The sequence below is a fragment of the Taudactylus pleione genome, unplaced genomic scaffold (genome assembly GCF_031769625.1).
Source record: "Taudactylus pleione unplaced genomic scaffold, aTauple2 ptg001592l, whole genome shotgun sequence".
NCBI classification, from domain to species: Eukaryota; Metazoa; Chordata; class Amphibia; order Anura; family Myobatrachidae; genus Taudactylus; species Taudactylus pleione.
The window spans coordinates 639832-658811 of record NW_028285989.1 but is presented as its reverse complement, the minus strand read 5'-3'; the positions used below and the strand labels follow the sequence as shown (position 1 = coordinate 658811).

At 46.7% G+C, this 18980-nt stretch overlaps 1 protein-coding gene across 1 annotated transcript in view; it reads right to left on the bottom strand.

Annotated features, from left to right (window-relative positions):
* The window catches only part of LOC148442256 (fish-egg lectin-like), a 133260-nt gene extending 114663 nt beyond the window's left edge, over positions 1 to 18597 (bottom strand). Inside the window, exons 1-2 of the mRNA XM_088464113.1 lie at positions 18548 to 18597; positions 10526 to 10753 (exon numbers count right to left, since the gene is read on the bottom strand). Of these exons, the coding sequence (XP_088320239.1) occupies positions 10526 to 10753; positions 18548 to 18596 (277 nt within the window). The 5' untranslated portion in view covers position 18597. The remainder of the gene's footprint in view (positions 1 to 10525; positions 10754 to 18547) is intronic.
* Between the last annotated feature and the right edge of the window lie 383 nt (positions 18598 to 18980).

Sequence of the window (18980 nt, the reverse complement as noted above, 5' to 3'; positions counted from 1 at the left end):
GTTGGTGGGGGCCTCTTCAAATTTGTAGTTACGCGCGTGTAATATATATATATACACACACACACAGTCCACAAATCTGGAACTCCCTGTTAATCAAAGAAAACTTGACCCCGTTGCCAGCGTGAGCATGACAACATGCTGTAATAAACAAGCAAAGTAAACGCGGCACTCCGGGGTTTCAATAAGACTTATAACACCAAATTTCCTGGGGCCAACGCTTCAATGTCTCTCCTGACAATAATGCATAGACATTGAAACGTTTTGATTCCTGTTACACTGATATCCCTGCCACCCCCCCCCCCCCTGAACTCCTCAACAGGACCCACACATCCCTCTTGCATCTATACAGGGACGTTTCTAGAGAGGAGGGGGCCCGTGTGCAGTCTCCGGCATGGGCCTCCACCTCTCTGTCCGGCGGCCGGCTGCGCCCTGAGCGGTGCGCGGCCAGCGCCGCACTTATAGACTCTGCCCAAAGTCTATAGCGCATGCACAGGTCACCGGGAAAATGGCCACGGTGGCAATTTTCCCTGTACTGCGCATGCGACGGGAAAATGACCACGGTGGCCATTTTCCAGCCGTTTTTACAAGCGCAGACACCGGAGCCGACATGGGACTCTGGAGAGATAAGTTTTATGGGTGCAGTGCAGTGCACACCCTGCACCCATTATAAATACGCCCCTGCATCTATATCTATAGATGCATGCAGTCTACATGCATCTATCTATACATATATATCTATATGTATATCTCTCTCTCTATATATACAACGGGTAAAATAAGTATTGAACACCTCAACATTTTTCTCAGTAAATATATTTGCAATGGGGCTATTGTAATGAAATTTTTACCAAATGTCATCAACAACCCATGCAATCCACACATGCAAAGAAATCAAACCAAAGATGTCCATAAATTAAGTTGTGTAATAATGAGAAATTACACACGGAAAAAGTATTGAACACATGAAGAAAGTTAGGTGAAAAAGGCATGGAAAGCCAAAACACCAGCTGAAATCTATCAGTAATTAGAAAGCAATCCTGCCCCTTGTCAGTGCAAATTAATATAAGCTGGTTCAGTCCCAACTGATGGCCTATAAAAATGTGTCTCATTACCAAGGTGTCACACAAGAAGCATCTCATGATGGGTAAAAGCAAAGAGCTCTCAAGACCTTCCCAACCTTATTGTTGCAAAACATACCGATGAATACCCTGCGCATGCCAGTAAGATAAATCTAGGTCTGGGATCAACTTAAGATACTGCATTTTAGATGATACGGCTATGTTGAGTGCACTTGCTATATGATACTATACAGTGAACATTGCGTGTATTGTGGGCCTGATTCAGACCCGGTCGCAAGCGCTGAGTGCTCGCAACCGGGTCGATGGTGGCCCACTGGGCATGCGCACGATGGAGCCAGCTCCGTCGTGCGCATTGGCGAGACCCGGATAGCGACGGGCGCTCCGTCGCTCCAGGTCTTGCACCAAAGGCGGCGAGTTGTCGATGGCAAGTGACAGCTCGCCCCGTTTGGTAGGCGGGCCGGGGGTATGGCCGGCCAAATGGAGGCGTTCCCGAAGGAATGCCTGCCGTTTGGGGGCGGCCCCACTGACATCACCAGTGATGTCAGTGGGAGAGCTTCCGGCTCTATTAGAGCTGGAAGCTCTTTGGGGCTTGCGGCCACATGACCCTACCACAAGGGTCTTGTCGCAAGCCCGATGGTCGCGATGGTCTTGACCATCGCAACCATCATCCTGGTCGCTCGCAATAGCTGTGGGTGGTCACCCACAGCTATGCAAGCGACCAGGAGGCCGCACCATTAAAAAAAAAAACGCCCTGATTCAGAGCTAGTGTTCTGTCAGAGCGATCGTCTCTGAATCAGGCCCTATGAATGAAAACTATTGGATTCTTCTACTTAGCAACAAACAGGGGCCTGGGCCAGAGCTTGTTTAGATTTTGGGAGTCTGTGGATTTGGTCAATGAAAAGATCCACAGCAGAGGCTGAAGGCATGAGTTTCTGAAAGATATTTGTTGCGAAGTCACACAGTTCTGCATTAGAGACTGAGGACCTCATTCAGAGCTGGTCGCACAGAGCGTGCGGTCGGTCTGAATGAGGGGAGCCTTACGACCGCCTAAGGTGATGGTCGCGATGGTCAAGACCATCGCGACCATCGGGGCTTACGACGAGACCCTAGGGTAGGGTCTCCCTTGTCGTAAGCCCCGGAGAGCTTCTGGCTCTGTCTGAGCCGGAAGCTCTCCACTGACACCACTCCGGTAGGCGTTCCCATAGGAACGCCCCCGTTTGGGCTGCCACCCCCCCAACCCGCCTTCCAAACGGGGCGAGCTGTCAATCAACATCGACAGCTCGCCCCCTTTGGATCGAGACCCGCTACGACCGGCGCTGTCGGTCGTAGCGGGTCTCACGCATGCGCACGACGGCGCCGGCGCCATTGTGCGCATGCTCTGTGGGGGGCCATCGACCCGGTCCGAGCGCATCGGCGCTAACGACCGGGTCTGATTGATCCCCTGAGGCCCTGATTCAGAGCCGGACGCTCTGACAGAGCGTTCGCTCTGAATCAGGGCCGGGCTTCTTTTTTTTTTTGGCCTGGCCTCCTGGCCGCTCGCATAGCTGTGGGTGACCACCCACAGCTATTGCGAGCGGCCATGATGATGGTCGCGATGGTCAAGACCATCGCGACCATCGGGCTTGCGACGAGACCCTTGTGGTAGGGTCTCGTGGCTGCAAGCCCCAGAGAGCTTTCGGGTCAAATTGAGCTGGAAGCTCTCCACTGACATCACTTGTGATGTCAGTGGGGCCACCCCAAATGGTAGGTGTTCTCATGGGAACGCCTCCGTTTGGCCGACCACGACCCCGGCCCGCCTACCAAAGGGGGCGAGCTGTCACTGACCATCGACAGCTCGCCCCCTTTGTTGCGAGACCCGGAGCGACAGAGTGCCCGTCGCTATCCGGGTCTCGTGCATGCGCACGACGGAGCCGGCTCCATCATGCGCATGCCCAGTGGGTCACCATCAACCCGGTTGCGAGCGCTCAGCGCTTGCGACCGGGTCTGAATCAGGCCCTGAGTTCGGAATTCCCCGAACTTTAATATTATTTAGCATAGAATGATCTTCCAGGTCGATAAGTTTGGTTCGAATTGCCTGCACTTCCCCCTTAAGAACATCGTGAGCCAAAATCAGGTCATTATGAGAAGACACAAGTTTGGTTTCCAAATGGTCAGTTCGGGAACCAGTCTCGCAAATGTCAGAGCGTAAGTCTTTATTTGAAGACCTCAGTTCTGATGTAATTAATGCTTTAAAAGAGGAGAGCAGGAGATGGATAGAATGGAGGGTCACAGGACCATCCAATGGGACAGGGTCTTCCGGTGAGGGGGAATCAGCACATTGCGGAGAAGAAGGCAGAGCTTTGGACCCTGATGCAGCAGTAGGTGTTTATGCGAGGGTCCCTGGCTATGAGAAGAGGTAGAGGTACCGAAGATTTGTACTGGCAGAGCCGACTTGTCTGGTTTTATTTTCTTTTACTTTCATTATGCAGCTTCTCAATGAGGGTAAATATAAAATTGAGAATAATACCGCGGCAATCGAAGTGGATATAGGATGGAGATCTGGCAGTTGCATATGAGGATGAAGGTTAGGAGAGCATATTTAGCAGGAGCAGTCAGGGAGATTATTCTTCAGATGAGCTTGGCATGGTGGAATTTATAGGTGTTATAGGAGTAACCTAGAGCCACCACAAGGTGATCACCACATTCACCCATTAGCACTATATTCACATCATTTATAGTCACATGTGATATTATTATCCACATATTCATTAATATATTTATTAATAAATTATACCTTTGATCACTACACTCACATAATAGCACTATTTTTATCATTACCTATAATTACATTAATCCGAGATGCGCACCATGCATTAATGCTGAGTAGCGTACCATGCGGGCCGCGGTGCAGACTGTGTCACTGTGACACAGCCTGCACCGCGTGTGTAGCGCTGACTGGACGGAGTTCGGTCAGCGCTACACACTGCTAAACACACAGCCGCCGGAGCCGGCAGCTATGTGTTTGGTGTAATCAGCAGCCGCTGAGAGTCTGTCAGACTCTCAGCGGCTACTGCTGTTCCCACTGCGGGAGCCATCTTCCGGCTCCCGCAGTGGGTAATGGGAGAGACGTCGTCATGACGACGTCTCTCCCATTATGCAAAGTGGCGGAGGAGCCTGTAGCAGCGTCGGGACCAGGAGCGGGGTTACAGGTGTTTTTTTTTTTTACATTTCTTTGTACTGGGGGGGCTACTACCGGGGGGGTACTACCAGGGGGGGATATCGCTAGTGGGGTCACTACCAGAGGGGGGGGATTAATAATGGGGGAACTACCAGGGGGGGGATGTTGCTACTGGGGGCACTACCAGGGAGGGGGGGAATACTGGGGGCACTACCAGGGGGGATGTTGCTACTGGGGACACTACCAGGGGGGGTTAATACTGGGGCCACTACCAGAGGGGGATATTGCTACTGGGGGCACTACTAGGGGGGGATTAATACTGGGGGCACTACCAGGGGGGGTATTACTACTGGGGGCACTACCAGGGGGGGATATTACTACTGGGGGCACTACCAGGGGGGGATATTGCTACTGGGGGCACTACCAGGGGGGGGATTAATACTGGGGGCACTACCAGGGGGGGATATTGCTTCTGGGGGCACTACCAGGGGGGGTATTACTACTGGGGGCACTACCAGGGGGGGATATTACTACTGGGGGCACTACCAGGGGGGGATTACTACTGGGGGCACTACCAGGGGGGGATTACTACTGGGGACAGTACCAGAGGGGGGATTACTACCAGTAGCTGCTGCATTTCCCACCCTAGGCTTATACTCGAGTCAATAAGTTTTCCCAGTTTTTTGTGGTAAAATTAGGTACCTCGGCTTATATTCGGGTCGACTTATACTCGAGTATATACGGTATGTGGGAATATAGTTCATTTTATTTCCATTATGCGGTATTAATATCTGTGTACACTGATCTGAAGGAATATGTATAATAAGCATAAACAACAACATATGTAGTATACTGCATACTGATAGAATATTTGTGTGGTAATGAATTAACTATAAAGGGTCCACATCAGTAACAACGGATTTATCATGATGAATTCCGTTATTATAGAGCTCTAATACTATGGATCTAGCTGATATTTTATTTAGCTACAGATTGTTATCTCTATCTTTATTGATTACAAAGACTACAGGTGGATATCTCTGTTACACTAATATAGTTAGTTATCACTACATTGTTACTTTGTTTATCCTGTTTGTAGTGTTATATTTAATTATAGGCACTAACTTAATATACAGTGGGCCACGTTATATTGCTATCACTATTTTCCAGTATTTGGGTTTGGGTGACATAATGATAGTTTGCCTTAGATTAGCAGTGAAATTGACACAGCTGATGATCAGGCCAGCTCCTTGCTTAAGAGACAGATGATATCAGCCGGACAATATATACTGCTCCCTCCCCTTTATTCAATACCACATGCCCATTGGTGGATTATGCTGTCAATAATAAACAGCAACCTATCAGCTTACAGCCGGCGCTATTTATTCCCGGCACTCACATGACAGCATGGTGCTTCCTTTGATAAAGCCCCGGCGAAACGCGCGTCGGACAGCCTGCTGGTGGGCTCCATAGTGCGCACTCTGGACCCCTGCACCACGGACGATCATACAGAAGGGAGACAATATTGGCAGGTACTTTCTTCCTTCCACTTTTTCCTGCTCTCTCATTATAGCCAGCTGCCTGGATTCCCTGCGCTGCTGTACGGCAACAGGGATACAGGTGAGACTGGGCTGTAATAGCAGAAGCAGCTGTCTAATTTCTGGTGCCAGTTCCTGGGACTCTCATTCCCTGTCCTCTAATATTTAAGACAGGCAACAGCAGATCCTGGGCATATAAGCACACCACTCTATACCTGTATCTATACCAGGAAAATATTTAGTACCATATGTACTCTCCCAGATCGGTATAGAGGGACGCCTCTAATTACTTCCATATCATACATATAGGTGGTATCTGTGGTGTTCAGCATTTTAACATTGTGGTATTAATACACCTCTTGTATGTTGTATGTATTTGTTTATTATTTCGCCTTTTGTTTCCTTTTGTATTTATATGTCAATTGTGATACATGTTTTTTATATTCACATGTTACTTGTATATCTAATATACAGGTGGATCCACTTAACCTCAGAATATCTTACCCTAGACAATAGTACATTGCACCTTCATTTATAATTATCATAATAGAAGGCTGTGGTGGGCCCATCCTATATATTATTTCACTGGTTCCGGTGGATTACTGAGGGACTATTTTCACTAGATATACCATATGTATGGTTTCTATGATCATTGCATTATTGCATCTTAATATGTGTACTATGTAGGGTGGTATTTTGATGAATTATCTATTCTAAGTGTGTATATTATTAGTAAATATCTATAACTATACCTCCAACATCAGATGTATGATTTCTGTGATTAGTGAAATATTGCATGTGTACTATTTAGGGTGGCACTTTGATCAATTGTCTAATTCAAGTGTGCATATTATCAGCAAATATCTATAACTATACTTCGAGTATTGCCAAACAGACCTGGATATAGTGGATCACTGTTATTAGATATAGTGTATCTTACACTATCAATGTCCATATTTGTCTATGCTGTCTATGTTTAATAGGTTGATTTTGAGTGTCTATGTTTTATTTTAAATAATTTAATAAACTTTAGTTTTAATATAATATCATTACATCAATTTCAGATATATCAGCAATGGGTAAATTTATGGTGGCTTGTCTGCCAACCGAGACATTAATGTAATTTTCACATGTGAATATGACCTTCACATAGGTGCTATCAGTTTGTCCAATTTTTTCAATACTAATTTTGTAGTTATAAATACAGTACAGGAGTGTGCCCCGATAGGAGTCTTTTCTTTCTCTCCCCTTTAAAACCATGATAATATTTACTCCTGGGATGCACCTCCAGTTTTTGAAATATATCTAGATATGTGTATCCTATAAATCCATAATTAGATCGTCATATTAACTGTTTATTTCCTGTGCAATCATTCTTCTTCCAACCTTTCCCCCTTTTTTCCAGCCACCACAAGGTGTCAGCATTGAAGTAGAGCTGAACAGCTCAGTAGGGCTTTACAGTGAATGAACAGGATATATGAGGCAGAGCTCTCATGGCACTTTATCTGATTTTGAATAAAAATTTATATTTCTAATTTTCTAGCAATACTAGTAGATTCCAAAAATCATAAAAATAAACCGGAAGTTTGTACACTGGTCGGGTGTGATTTGAGAGTCCCTAGGATGTAGAATGTAGAAATTAGTTATCTAACCAATCACATATTGCAGTGCAGTCAGTTTATAATCATTTTTGTAGCTTAAATAATAGAGATTAATGTGAACATACCATATTTCATATGGCTACCACACAGGGGGAATTATTTACAGTTATTTGTACTTAAGATAAAAGTTAAATGGGCGATCCTGGTATTTTCCACCCAGACATCAGGAAATTGGGCATGACATCACTATGGAGGAACAGTTTATAAAAGGTATAGGAACATTTTGCTTTGTGTCAGACTTGGGGGTTAAATTCTAAGTTGAAGCCTGGACCTGGATTTCCTGCCACCACCTCCCCAGCCAAGAATAAGGTGATTGTTATTGTTTTCCTTTCTATTTTGAAACTGCAACAAAAGTTTGTCTATGTAAGTTGTAACCCTTTTTATTTATATCATTTCTGTAACTAAGCATTGCACTTTATTTGCTCTCACCTCCATCCTCGCGCTGCTCTCCGTAACATCCCCGTACTTGGCAACATAACAAACTGGAAAACCGAACCCATACGGACAAGTATTGCTATGTGTATTGTCACACATAGCAATACTTAGCGAATGACAGCTGACGGGCCGCTTCGGGAAATTCCACATCCCGCCAGCCAATCAGAGACCGGTTTACATATAGCAGCCGCTCATTGGCTGGGATCCATGTGTACCCAGCCAATGAGTGGTCTGCTATATGTAAAGAGGCCTCTGATTGGCTGGTGGGCCATGGGATTTCCCAAAGCAGCCCGTCAGCTGTCATTCACAAAGTATTGCTATGTGTATGGGTTTGGTTTTTCGGTTTGTTATATTGCCAAGTATGGGGCTGCTACGGAGAGCAGCGCGATGATGGAGGTGAGTATCACATCTTTATTCCAGGTACACCCAAACGGATTCTACATGGGACAAGGGGACAGACCAGCTGGTAGTAGGTAAGTATGTGTGAGTGAGGTAAGTAGGTAGGTGTGTAATAAAGCTGTACTATTTACGGTGTGTGTGTGTTCTGTCTTTTTTTAACTATTTTATAGTGGGGGTACGGGTCCCGGCCGTCTGCTGGCACTTGTAGTGCTGCAAGTGCCAAAGGGCAGGCATGCTGGCACCTGTAGTTCCACTGTAAAATACAATAGTTTGGAACTATTTAACACATTATTACCCCCATACCCACAGCCCAGGGTTGCGGGGAAGAGCCACGGGCTTAAGGCCAAGCCTGGGATTTTTTGAGAGGGGGGACACCTTCTTTGGAGGGTCCCGACCTCCTCTGAGATCCCCGGCTTGGGCTGGGCGGCTTGGGTTGTGAATGCTTTCACCATGGAGACCCGGTAATAGGGTCTCCTGGCTGTGGCATTACACCCTGGTTGGTTTGGGTCCGTTGCTGGTTTTAAATATAGGGGGACCCCTACGCATTTTTCCCCCCCTATATTTAAATCCAGGACTGGCCCTGCAGCCAGGTGCTGGTTCCTAAATTATGGTGGAACCCTACATGTTTTGTTACCCCTAATTTTCAGAACCAAGACTGGCTGACCAGTCGGGGGCTGGTTATGCTTTTGGGGTATTTTTAAAAAAAAATGAACCCTTAACACTTTTCATTATTAAACATACACAAATCACACTAATTTGGCTGCAAAAACGGCCGAATACAGCAAAACGAACAATGGTAAATTCCCGATTTAGACTGAAGTGAATGAAAAGTACTTCCGATTTGAGCCAATGGTGTATTCATTTCTAGTGATAAAAATGGCTGAATTTGCGGCATTAACACACCCGATTTCAGCCTCGAAAGATGAAAAGAATCACCCGATTTTAATAATAGTAACTTCCTGATAAGCAAAAAAGTGATATTTTCACCCAAGATAATCTCGGACCAACACGAATCTTAGTAAATTTACCCCATAATGTCAGAATGTCACAGCAGCACCTCTGGTAGCACAGAGGTACTGCAGGCCAGATACAGATTAAGGACAGAGGGGGAGATGTACTGTACAGTACTAATGGAGCGTACACACGGTCAGATTTGTCAGATGAACGACTGAACGATTAAACGATTTGAAGGATTTGAACGATTTTACCAAAGTTTTGAACGATTTGAACGATTTTAGACTGCATTAAAATGAATGGAATCGTCCAAGTCTGACTGCAAACCCATCAGATGTCAGATATCGTTATCTGACAAACGGGAACGCGCATCGTTGATCGTCCGTCGTTCAGGCATGTCAGATATGAACGACTGAACGATTTTTAAATCGTTATCGTTCATATCTGAAGGAAAAATCTGATCGTGTGTATGCACCATTAGCCTTAGAGAGTGATAAAGTGGAGAGAGATAAAGTACCAACTAATCAGCTCCTAAATGCAATTTTTCAAACACTCAAACACAGCCTGTAAAGTGACAGTTAGGAGCTGATTGGTTGGTACAGTCAGATTTTTCCATAATATGGAATAATAAACACAAGAACAGGGTAATGCACAAGCATAGTAAGATAGAGTAAGAAAAATAAGGAGCAGAAAAAGTGGTTGGAGTGTGGGGGCAGTGTTCCTGCATATGCCTCAAGTACCTTTGATGGACCTCAGATAACAGGGGTAAGCAGGGTAGTGGATAACTGTGTTACGTTCCAATCTAATGAGTTATTGTGGTTCAATATTCTGGTATTGTCAGAGCAGAATATATACATCATGGTCTCTGCCGGAAATAGACATTGGGCCACACGTAATAGGGTGAGAGCTTAGAAGAGAGTTTAGCAGCAAACCCTCACACTTTTTAAACTCGGCCAATGTAATAGAGTCCGAGTACAGGAAAACTCTCATGTATTTAGACTCAAAAAAACTCATGATTTAAACTCTCATCCAGATGTTTTCCCATTTTGAAGATAAAGCTCCACCAATGTAATAGTGTGAGAGGTTACTGGCTGGCAGGCCGCAGCTGTGTGTGATGATTGCTGGAGGCGGCATATCATTCAGTGTGGGCACAATATCCACTGCACAGTATAATGAACGATAACAATGTCATTATCGTTTAATCATGTAGTGGATACGCTGCTTTATACTGTACATTAAGGTGACCTTTTATAAAGTCATAGGACCTGATCATTTTTCTATGAAACGTTCTGGTGTTCTTACCCGACAATGGCTTCCAAGTGTTATTTTGTAACTTGTAGATGTTGTAAACGCTGTTGGCTCCCCACACACCGGCTGGACCCACAGTGACATGGATGAGCTTTCCCGGGATATTCTGCCAGTCATTACCCACCCAGTGGTAAATGTCGTCATTATTATTTACACCGTACACTTCACCAGCACCAGCGTCCACCTGCTTCAGGCTTCCAGGAATTACCGTGCATTGGAGTTCTAGGAGGCAGGGGATTAAAATAAACAAGATGAGCAAGGCAATGTAATATAATGCTTAGAATGTGCTTTGCAGGAATGTTAAATATGTATTATTTGGCTGTTATTCACAATTAAAATGTCAAATTACCTTATACTATCACTACTACACTACGCATGACATATATCACATTTTAGGCGCAGTGAGTTAAGCATTTATTTCTTATACCTGTTACTCTTTATTAATGAGTAAATAAAAAAAATACTGGTCATCACTAATACCCCTTTTCCACTAGATTGCCGGGTCGCACCCGAGTTTATGTTCATGTACCCTGGGCGTGACCTGGCTGAGACTCCTGTCAGACAGGCGGCCTTACCCGGCAGTAATGCCGGCTCTTCCTATGCAGAGAACGGAACCCGGGTGCATCAACCTGGGTTACCCGTTCACACTGCATCAGGAGCAGGGTTTAACATGCCTTCAACCCATCTGGTGACCAGGGTTGAAATGCCGGATCACTCGACCCATCTTATTTCAACCCTGCCCTTTCACACAACACAATAGCCCAGATAGTTTGTTTGGCTGTTGATAGCGTTAAGTTGTGCGATGTAAAGTCATTGGCCCTCATTCAGAGCCACTCGTAAGCGGCAACTCGTTCGCTCCGAGCGATGTTTGCCAAACTGCGCATGCGTACGGATCGTTATACGCATGCGCGAACCAGTCAGTGCGGCCGAAATTCATGTGCTCGCAAAATAGCGAATGCCTGCTAATTTGAGTGACAGGATGAGGCGTATGTGGATGGTAACGGGAAGGTGCTTGAAAACGGGTAGTGGAAATCAGAACGCAGGCGTGCTTAAAGGTCAAAACGGGCGTTTTATGGGTGTGCATATTTAAAACAGCAGCGTCATTGACCACGTCACTGGGTTTTTTTTAGCCAGAACTGCTCGCAAAATTGTGGTAGCAAAAACCAACCACAAGAATAGCGAACAGTTCATACCCTGTTCGATGTACTCGATTAATCTAATAAATAGCGGACATGAAGTCGGATGCGAGCGGCCAGGGGGCGTAGTTTCACAAAAAACGACCGCAAGTTTTGTTCGCTCGTTCAGACCTAGAGGCGTGAACAGACCGCAAACAGCGAACGGTTCATTTGAATAGCCACCCCTATTTTCTGGACGAGCGAGCGCAAATAGCGACCGGCTCTGAATCAGGGCCATTATTAGGTTTGTTTTAATTTCCTTGTTGTATCTTCCCTATGGGGAGGGTATTTTGTAGAAAGCTGTAAAGGGCCGCAACTGGGGCGAGCCGGCCACATCACCATGTGCGGTTGTCCTCAGAGATTAAGGATGATTTCCGTATTTGGCCTGGTTTCTGGTTGAGTTTAACGGTGAGCGCAATTGCCTTCACCACCTGTTGCTAATGCTACAGTACTTTGCAGCTTTTTACCTATGCGGTTGGCTTTTTAGGTTTTGGTGCCTTTTTTGATGGTGTATGTGTGCTGCACCCCAGCCTTTGGAGAGGCTTGCTGAGGGCCTTACAAGTAATTTGTTGTTGTTGGAACTGTTTCCGATTATCGCGGCAGTGGAACTTTGGAGTAGTCGTTTGTGGAATCAACATGTGGTTTGCTGGTGCGACAATCTTGGGGTGGTGCATGCTATTAATAATGAGAGGCCTCCACCCCCCCCTCCGGCTTTGTGGCTGTTAAGGCATTTGGTTTTGTGCTGTTTGGAGGCAAACATTAGATTCAGAGCGCGTCATGTTCCAGGCGTTGTTAATGCAGAATCTTTAACCTGCTTTCATTTTGCTCGTTTTCAGATGCTGGCGCCGGCTTGTTGGCCATTCCTACATCTTTTGGGCCGAGAGGCATGGTTGGCATGGCGTGCCAGTTTGTTCACTGGGGGTTGACAAGTGAACTGGTGGTCTTAAGTGTGGATCTTTGCTTGCGTTGTTGGGTGTGCCTGACTGGTTGGTGTTGCATGTTGGTGGCAATGATATTGGTCAGGTGCAAGGCTTGGAGTTGATTGTCAGGCTGCGAGGGTTTCAGAGATGAGACGTTTGTGTGGCCGAATGTTCGTATTGTTTGGTCTGAGATAGTTCCCCGTATGTTGTGGCAGGGTGCTCATAACTATAGGGCTTTAGTCAAGGCAAGTAAGAGGGTTAGCGTGGGTTTTGCCAGGAACCTTATTTAGTTTGGAGGCTTGGTTGTCAGGCATAGCTTTTTAAGGCCAGACTTTTATTGATTTTTTTCGTCCTGATGGGGTTCATCTTAATGCTTTGGGTTTAGGCCTGTTTATTAAAGATTTGTTCTTTTTTTGGGATAGGTTCTTTTGTTCAGGGTGGCAGGCCAGAACGCTGCTTCTCAGTGGCTTTATGTGGCACAAGAAAGCGTTGAGGGATTGCCCTCTACTTATATGGAGAGTTTGTCCTACTCAGTGGGGGGAAGGGGGGGGGACTCAGGCACTTCTTGTGCGGAAGTGGTCGGACTGTGCCCTTGAGGGAAGCGAGTCCTTCGCATCGTAAGTGCGTCTATAGGGGGGACGTTTCAGTGGTTCCCCGAGTGTCTCGGATATAGAAAGCTAGAACTGAGGGCCTGATTCAGACCCGGTCGCAAGCACTGAGTGCTCGCAACCGGGTCGATGGTGGCCTAGAGCGCATGCCCACGACAGAGCCGGCTCCGTCGTGCGCATGCGTGGGACCCGGATAGCGACGGGCAAACCGTCATTCCGGGTCTCGCACCAAAGGGGGCGTGCTGTCGATGGTGAGTGACAGCACGCCCCCTTTGGTGGGCGGGCCGGGGGGGGTGGCTGCCCAAACGGAGGTGTTCCCATGTGAACGCCTACCGTTTGGGGCCGGCCCCACTGACATCACAAGTGATGTCAGTGGAGAGATTCCGGCTCTGTTAGAGCCGAAATCTCTCTGGGGCTTGCGGCAACGAGACCCTACCACAAGGGTCTCATCGCAAGCCCGATGGTCGCGATGGTCTTAACCATCGCGACCATCTTCCTGGCCGCTCGCTATAGCTGTGGGTGGTCACCCACAGCTATGCGAGCAGCCAGGAGGCCATTCTAAAAAAACAAAAGCCCGGCCCTGATTCAGAGCGAGCGCTCTGTCAGAGCGACCGGGTCTGAATCAGGCCCTGAGTTTGCAGTGTCTCCTGGCCACCTCAGTTAGGTTGAGTCATTAATTATAAATAAAATCTGTGACCTTTAAGCCAAGCTGTATTGTGTCCGTGTCTTTATTTATTAGTTTAAGTTTATTGTTAAGTAATAAAGGGTGTTTTTGAGGGTTAATTAGCACTAAACCAATGGAGGTCTTATGGATTTTAAACTGACATATTGGTCTTTAAATTTGGGACACACCCGCCTGTAAAATGTAGCTCCACTTTAGCCTGTTTAGGTCATCAATAGGATTAAATATAAAGTGTTGAACATTGTGTACTATCTATTGGTGGTGGTAATAGCAAACTAATATCCCTTTTCCATTAACAAGGACCCATTTACAGCACGGGGAGACCCACATTCCGGTGCAAGGAGATGATGTCATCTTCAAGCGCCGGCACTGTATCCATGTGCAGTATGAACGGCACCGATCCGGGAATAATCCGGGTCAGCGCCACAGTGTAAAAGGGCATGTCCCGGGTCTGTCTCAGTTTGGAACAATGGGCCTGATTCATACCCGCTGGCGAGTGCACAGCGCTCGCAAGCGGGTCGATGGTCCCCCACTGCGCAGGCGCACACCGGAGCCGGCTCTGGCATGCGCATGTGCGAGACCCGGCCAGCGACGGGTGCTCCATCGCTACGGGTCTCGCACCAAAGCGGGGCAGCTGTCGATTGTGATTGACAGCTTGCCCCATTTTGGAGGCGGGCAGGGGGGGTGGCTGGCCGAACGGAGGCGTTCCCGAAGGAACGCCTGCCGTTTCCGAAGGAACGCCTGCCGTTTGGGGGCGGACCCACTGACATCACTCGTGATGTCAGTGGGTGAACTTTCGGCTCTATTAGAGCCGAAAGCTCACTGGGGCTTGCAGGAACAAGACCCTACCACAAGGGTCTCGACGCAAGCCCTGATGGTCACGATGGTCATGATCATCGCAACCATCACCTGGCCGCTCGCTAAAGCTGTGGGTGGTCACCCACAGTTTAGCGAGCGGCCAGGAGGCCGTCTTTAAAAAAAAACAGGGACGCCCTGATTCAGAGCGAGCGCTCTCAAAGAGCGTCCGGTTCTGAGTCAGGCCCCATGTTCCAAATACCGAGTCAGAATGGAGCCTTTAGTGTAAAAGGGTTATGAAAGTATACACCAGCGGATCCCTCAAAGCAAGGGAGGTTTAAGAGAGGAGGAGGCCTGTATGCAGACTGCCTGCCAGCCCCCTTCTTTCTGGCAGACAAAAAGTGGTTTGGTGCCAGAATCTACTGCGTAAGTCTCCTGGAAAGTGACACCCTTGCTTGTGACACCTCTACTACACCTCTACTACGCATGCGTAAATCACCTTGGAAAGTTGCCACCATGCCATTTTCCCTGTGATTTTTGCTTCTCTGCATTGCCGGGCGGCCGGCAGAGCAGGATTCCGGAGAGGTAAGTATAACTATATGTGGGTACAGGTTGTGCAGTGTTGAGCCCCCTAAACCCAGGAGCCTGTGGACACCGCACACCCATTATAGATACACCATTGCCTCAAGCATAAATTAGCCACAGCGTCGGTATACGATATGCAGCATGAGCTCTAGCTGCATACAGGAAGTTTAGCAATTTCTGGGTAAGGTCTGACCTGCCTTAACTGTGCGTGAGGCTCTGACGGTACACGGTGGTACCGATGTTTTTGCAGACTTACAAGGTATAACGGATGTGAGTAAAGGGAAGTGTGTGTCTGTGTGTTGGGCTGCGGCGGCATTGTGATCGCAGTCATTTGCATAATTTCGCAGCAGAACTGCGTACGCACTTGCTGCCGCGATTGCATCAGCGATCCTTGCTGAATCAGGCCCTTTGTGCGGAGCATACAGTTCACCAGCCGGTGCCTTTATGTGGGTAGTGGTGCTTGTATAAACACACTGATAGCAGGTATATATTGCAGAATATAGCAGGGTCTCAGATCTATGTGAGACATGCCTGTGTCTCACTGTGGCACTCATTCACATTGACAAGACAGCAACATGCAGGTGCAGAAGACCTTATGGTGGCCATATTGTTCAGGGGTTGATGCTGACCATCTCGGTGCCCCCTCATATATCGCGCCCAGGGCTCATGCCCCTCTTGCCCCCTCCCCTAGTTGTGGCCCTGTTATCTGTACCATTTTGTACTTATGCACTTTGTTGTATGTTTTCATCTTATGTACGGTGCTGCCGAGCCTGTGTGGCTCCCTATAAATATACAATAATACTAATATAATAATATACTGAAACACTACTGAAAATTAAAACGCAAAGTATTAATTGCCCCATTGCATTACAGACAGCTGAAACCATTCACACATCTTTAGGGCAGCTGGGCTGATTTATCAAATGGCGTTAACACCTTATTGCCAGCTTTAGGCTTTATGGGGTCTATTTACTAAGCCTTGAATGGAGATAAAGTACCAGCCAATCAACTCTTAACTGCCACTTCACAGGCTGTGTTTGAAAAATGACAGTCTCCTGGTTGGCTGGTTGACTGGTACTTTATCTCTGTTCACTTTATCTCCATGCAAGGCTTAGTAAATAGGCCCCTATGTTGCCTCCTCCTCATGTATTAAAGGACTACGGCCGATGCAGGCTTTCCCTTTTGCATACAGAAGCTGTTTAACATGTATCACACTGGTACGTTTACCGCTGCAATACCTGGTTTTAAAAAGATGCTTTATTCTGTCAGTAAAACTTTGTTAGTAATAAGTGAAGGTGTAATAAATATCATCTAGTTTTATGGAACTTTCACAATTTTTTTCCCCACATAAATGGAACTAAAAGCCCAAATCTAGGCTCTCTTCTCCTTGTAACTGTGGATGGCTTATTTAGCAGTAATAGGAACCTCACTCATTTTGTGTCCCCTGACATATAAGCAGTGCTGGTAATACATTTCCTTGTGGCTGCTGGGCCTGCGGTTGTCAGTTAGGTCACTTCTCCTTGCATCAAGGGCCAGAATGGACAGACTTAAATCTGCAGTAAATCTGGAACTTGTGATCTAGTTAACTTCAGAGTGTAATATTCATGTGTACAACACAATTATGGTGCGTACCATAACGACCATATCGTTATCGTTCAGATCGTTTATTTTTTGTTGCCTACCAACCCGATGCCAGGGCTATCTCTTCCATTAGGCTTGTTGGGCAGTTGCCCAAGTGCCCGAAGCTTGTAGGGTCCCATCAACCCGCCCCCCTGCAGCCACGGCCAGTTGGTAAATTTGTGATATTTTTATAAGCTGGCCGCCGGTGCACTGTATTCTGGTCTAACCTCCCCCAACCCATCCTAATGGTGACGAGCACTCGCCTCAGTCCCAGCTTCACTTCATCCATCGGCTTCAGACAGAGGAGCTCATTCAGAGCCACTCGCTGCTGGCGGACGCTCGCTCTGAATGTGGGTGTTTTTTTAATTTATTTTTTTGGTCTCCGGCCGCTCGCAAAGCTGTGGGTGACCACCCACAGCTTGTGCGAGCGGGCTGGAGAGCGTCGCGATAATCGCGACCATCGGCCTTGCGACGAGACCCTGGGGTAGGGTCGAGCTGCAGCAAGGCCGAGTGGAACAGAGCAGGAAGTCCACTAGTGACATCAGGTCAATGACGCTGCTGTTTTAATTATGCACACCCATAAAACGCCCGTTTTGGCCTTTAAGCACGCCTGCGTTCTGAATTCCACTCCCCGTTTACAAGCACCTTCCCCTGTTACCACCCACATACGCCTCCTCCTGTCACTCAAAATAGCAGGCATTCGCTATATAGCGAACTAACGATTTTCGGCCGCACTGACTGGTTCGCGCATGCGTACTAAAAACCGTACGCATGCGCAGATGGGCGAACATCACTCGGAACGAGCGTACTGCCGCTTACGAGCGGCTCTGAATCAGCCCCACAGTTCAAAAAACACAATTGTATTATACTATTATGTTGAGAATTTTACTTCTTTACTCATCAGACAATAAGGGGTACATTTACTAAAGTGAGAGCTTTTAGAAGTGGAGATGTTGCCCATAGCAACCATTCAGATTTCTAGCTATTATCTTCTAGAAGGTGCTAGTTAATGTTAAGCAGAAACTGATTGGTTACTATGGGCAACCTCTCCACTTCTAAAAACCCGCACTTTAGTAAATGTACCCCTAAAGGTGCATATCCACTATACAAGAGTGGAACGCCTGTACGATTGCAACATTGTAATCGTGCAATCATTCTCCATCCTGTGCAGTGGATAATGTGCCTACACTGAATGATATGTCGCTCAGTGTAGGCACCCTCCCTCATCCCCAAGCATGCACAATCTGTCGTTATCGGCAGGTTGGCCTGCATGTTCAGGCGATGATTGATGTCGAAAACGACCAGCGGGAGCGCGTTTCCCTGGACGATTCCGACATTTTCATGCACAATTTATAAACGATTAATGAGCGATTGAACGATAACGATGTTGTAATGGTTTAATCGCTCAATTTAATCATCTAGTGTATACACACCTTAAGTGTATTGATGATCGGCAAAACCTTCATGTTCCAATGATGTCATCTGTAAATTCCATCTGTAGATAACCTCAATGCACATGTTATAATATTTATACTGCCACAGACACTGCTACACAAGATATTCAGTGGCTCTATTCACGAGTTATGGGACTCAATAATGTGATTTATAAGAAGAGTGAGAGGTTACTGTACCTGCAGCGGCTGCTGTACACACCAGGAATAGAGCGAGGATTTGTAGCATGGTGACTCTTTAATCTGACCAGAAGTCCAGGATCATTTATATGGTGACACAGCCCCTCCCTCCATTGTGACTGTGACACAATATAGCAAAGCTTTTCTGTATAACTACTACCGACAAGTACATTACGACATATCAGAAGACATTTGTGCACTATTCCCTTGTTTGTACAGGTCAGCAAATATTTAATGTATCGTGTCAGCAAATATGTAATTTCTACATGCGCAAGTTGCAGCGCTTCTTTTTTCTCCTACGCTGCCCACCATAATATTACAAGTGGAAAAAGAAAAACGTAATCATTATACGTGTCTATGTATATGATCTACTGCTTGCAGGAGAAGAGAACCAAATGTACGATGTCATGTTGCTACTCAGGGCCTGTTCCAG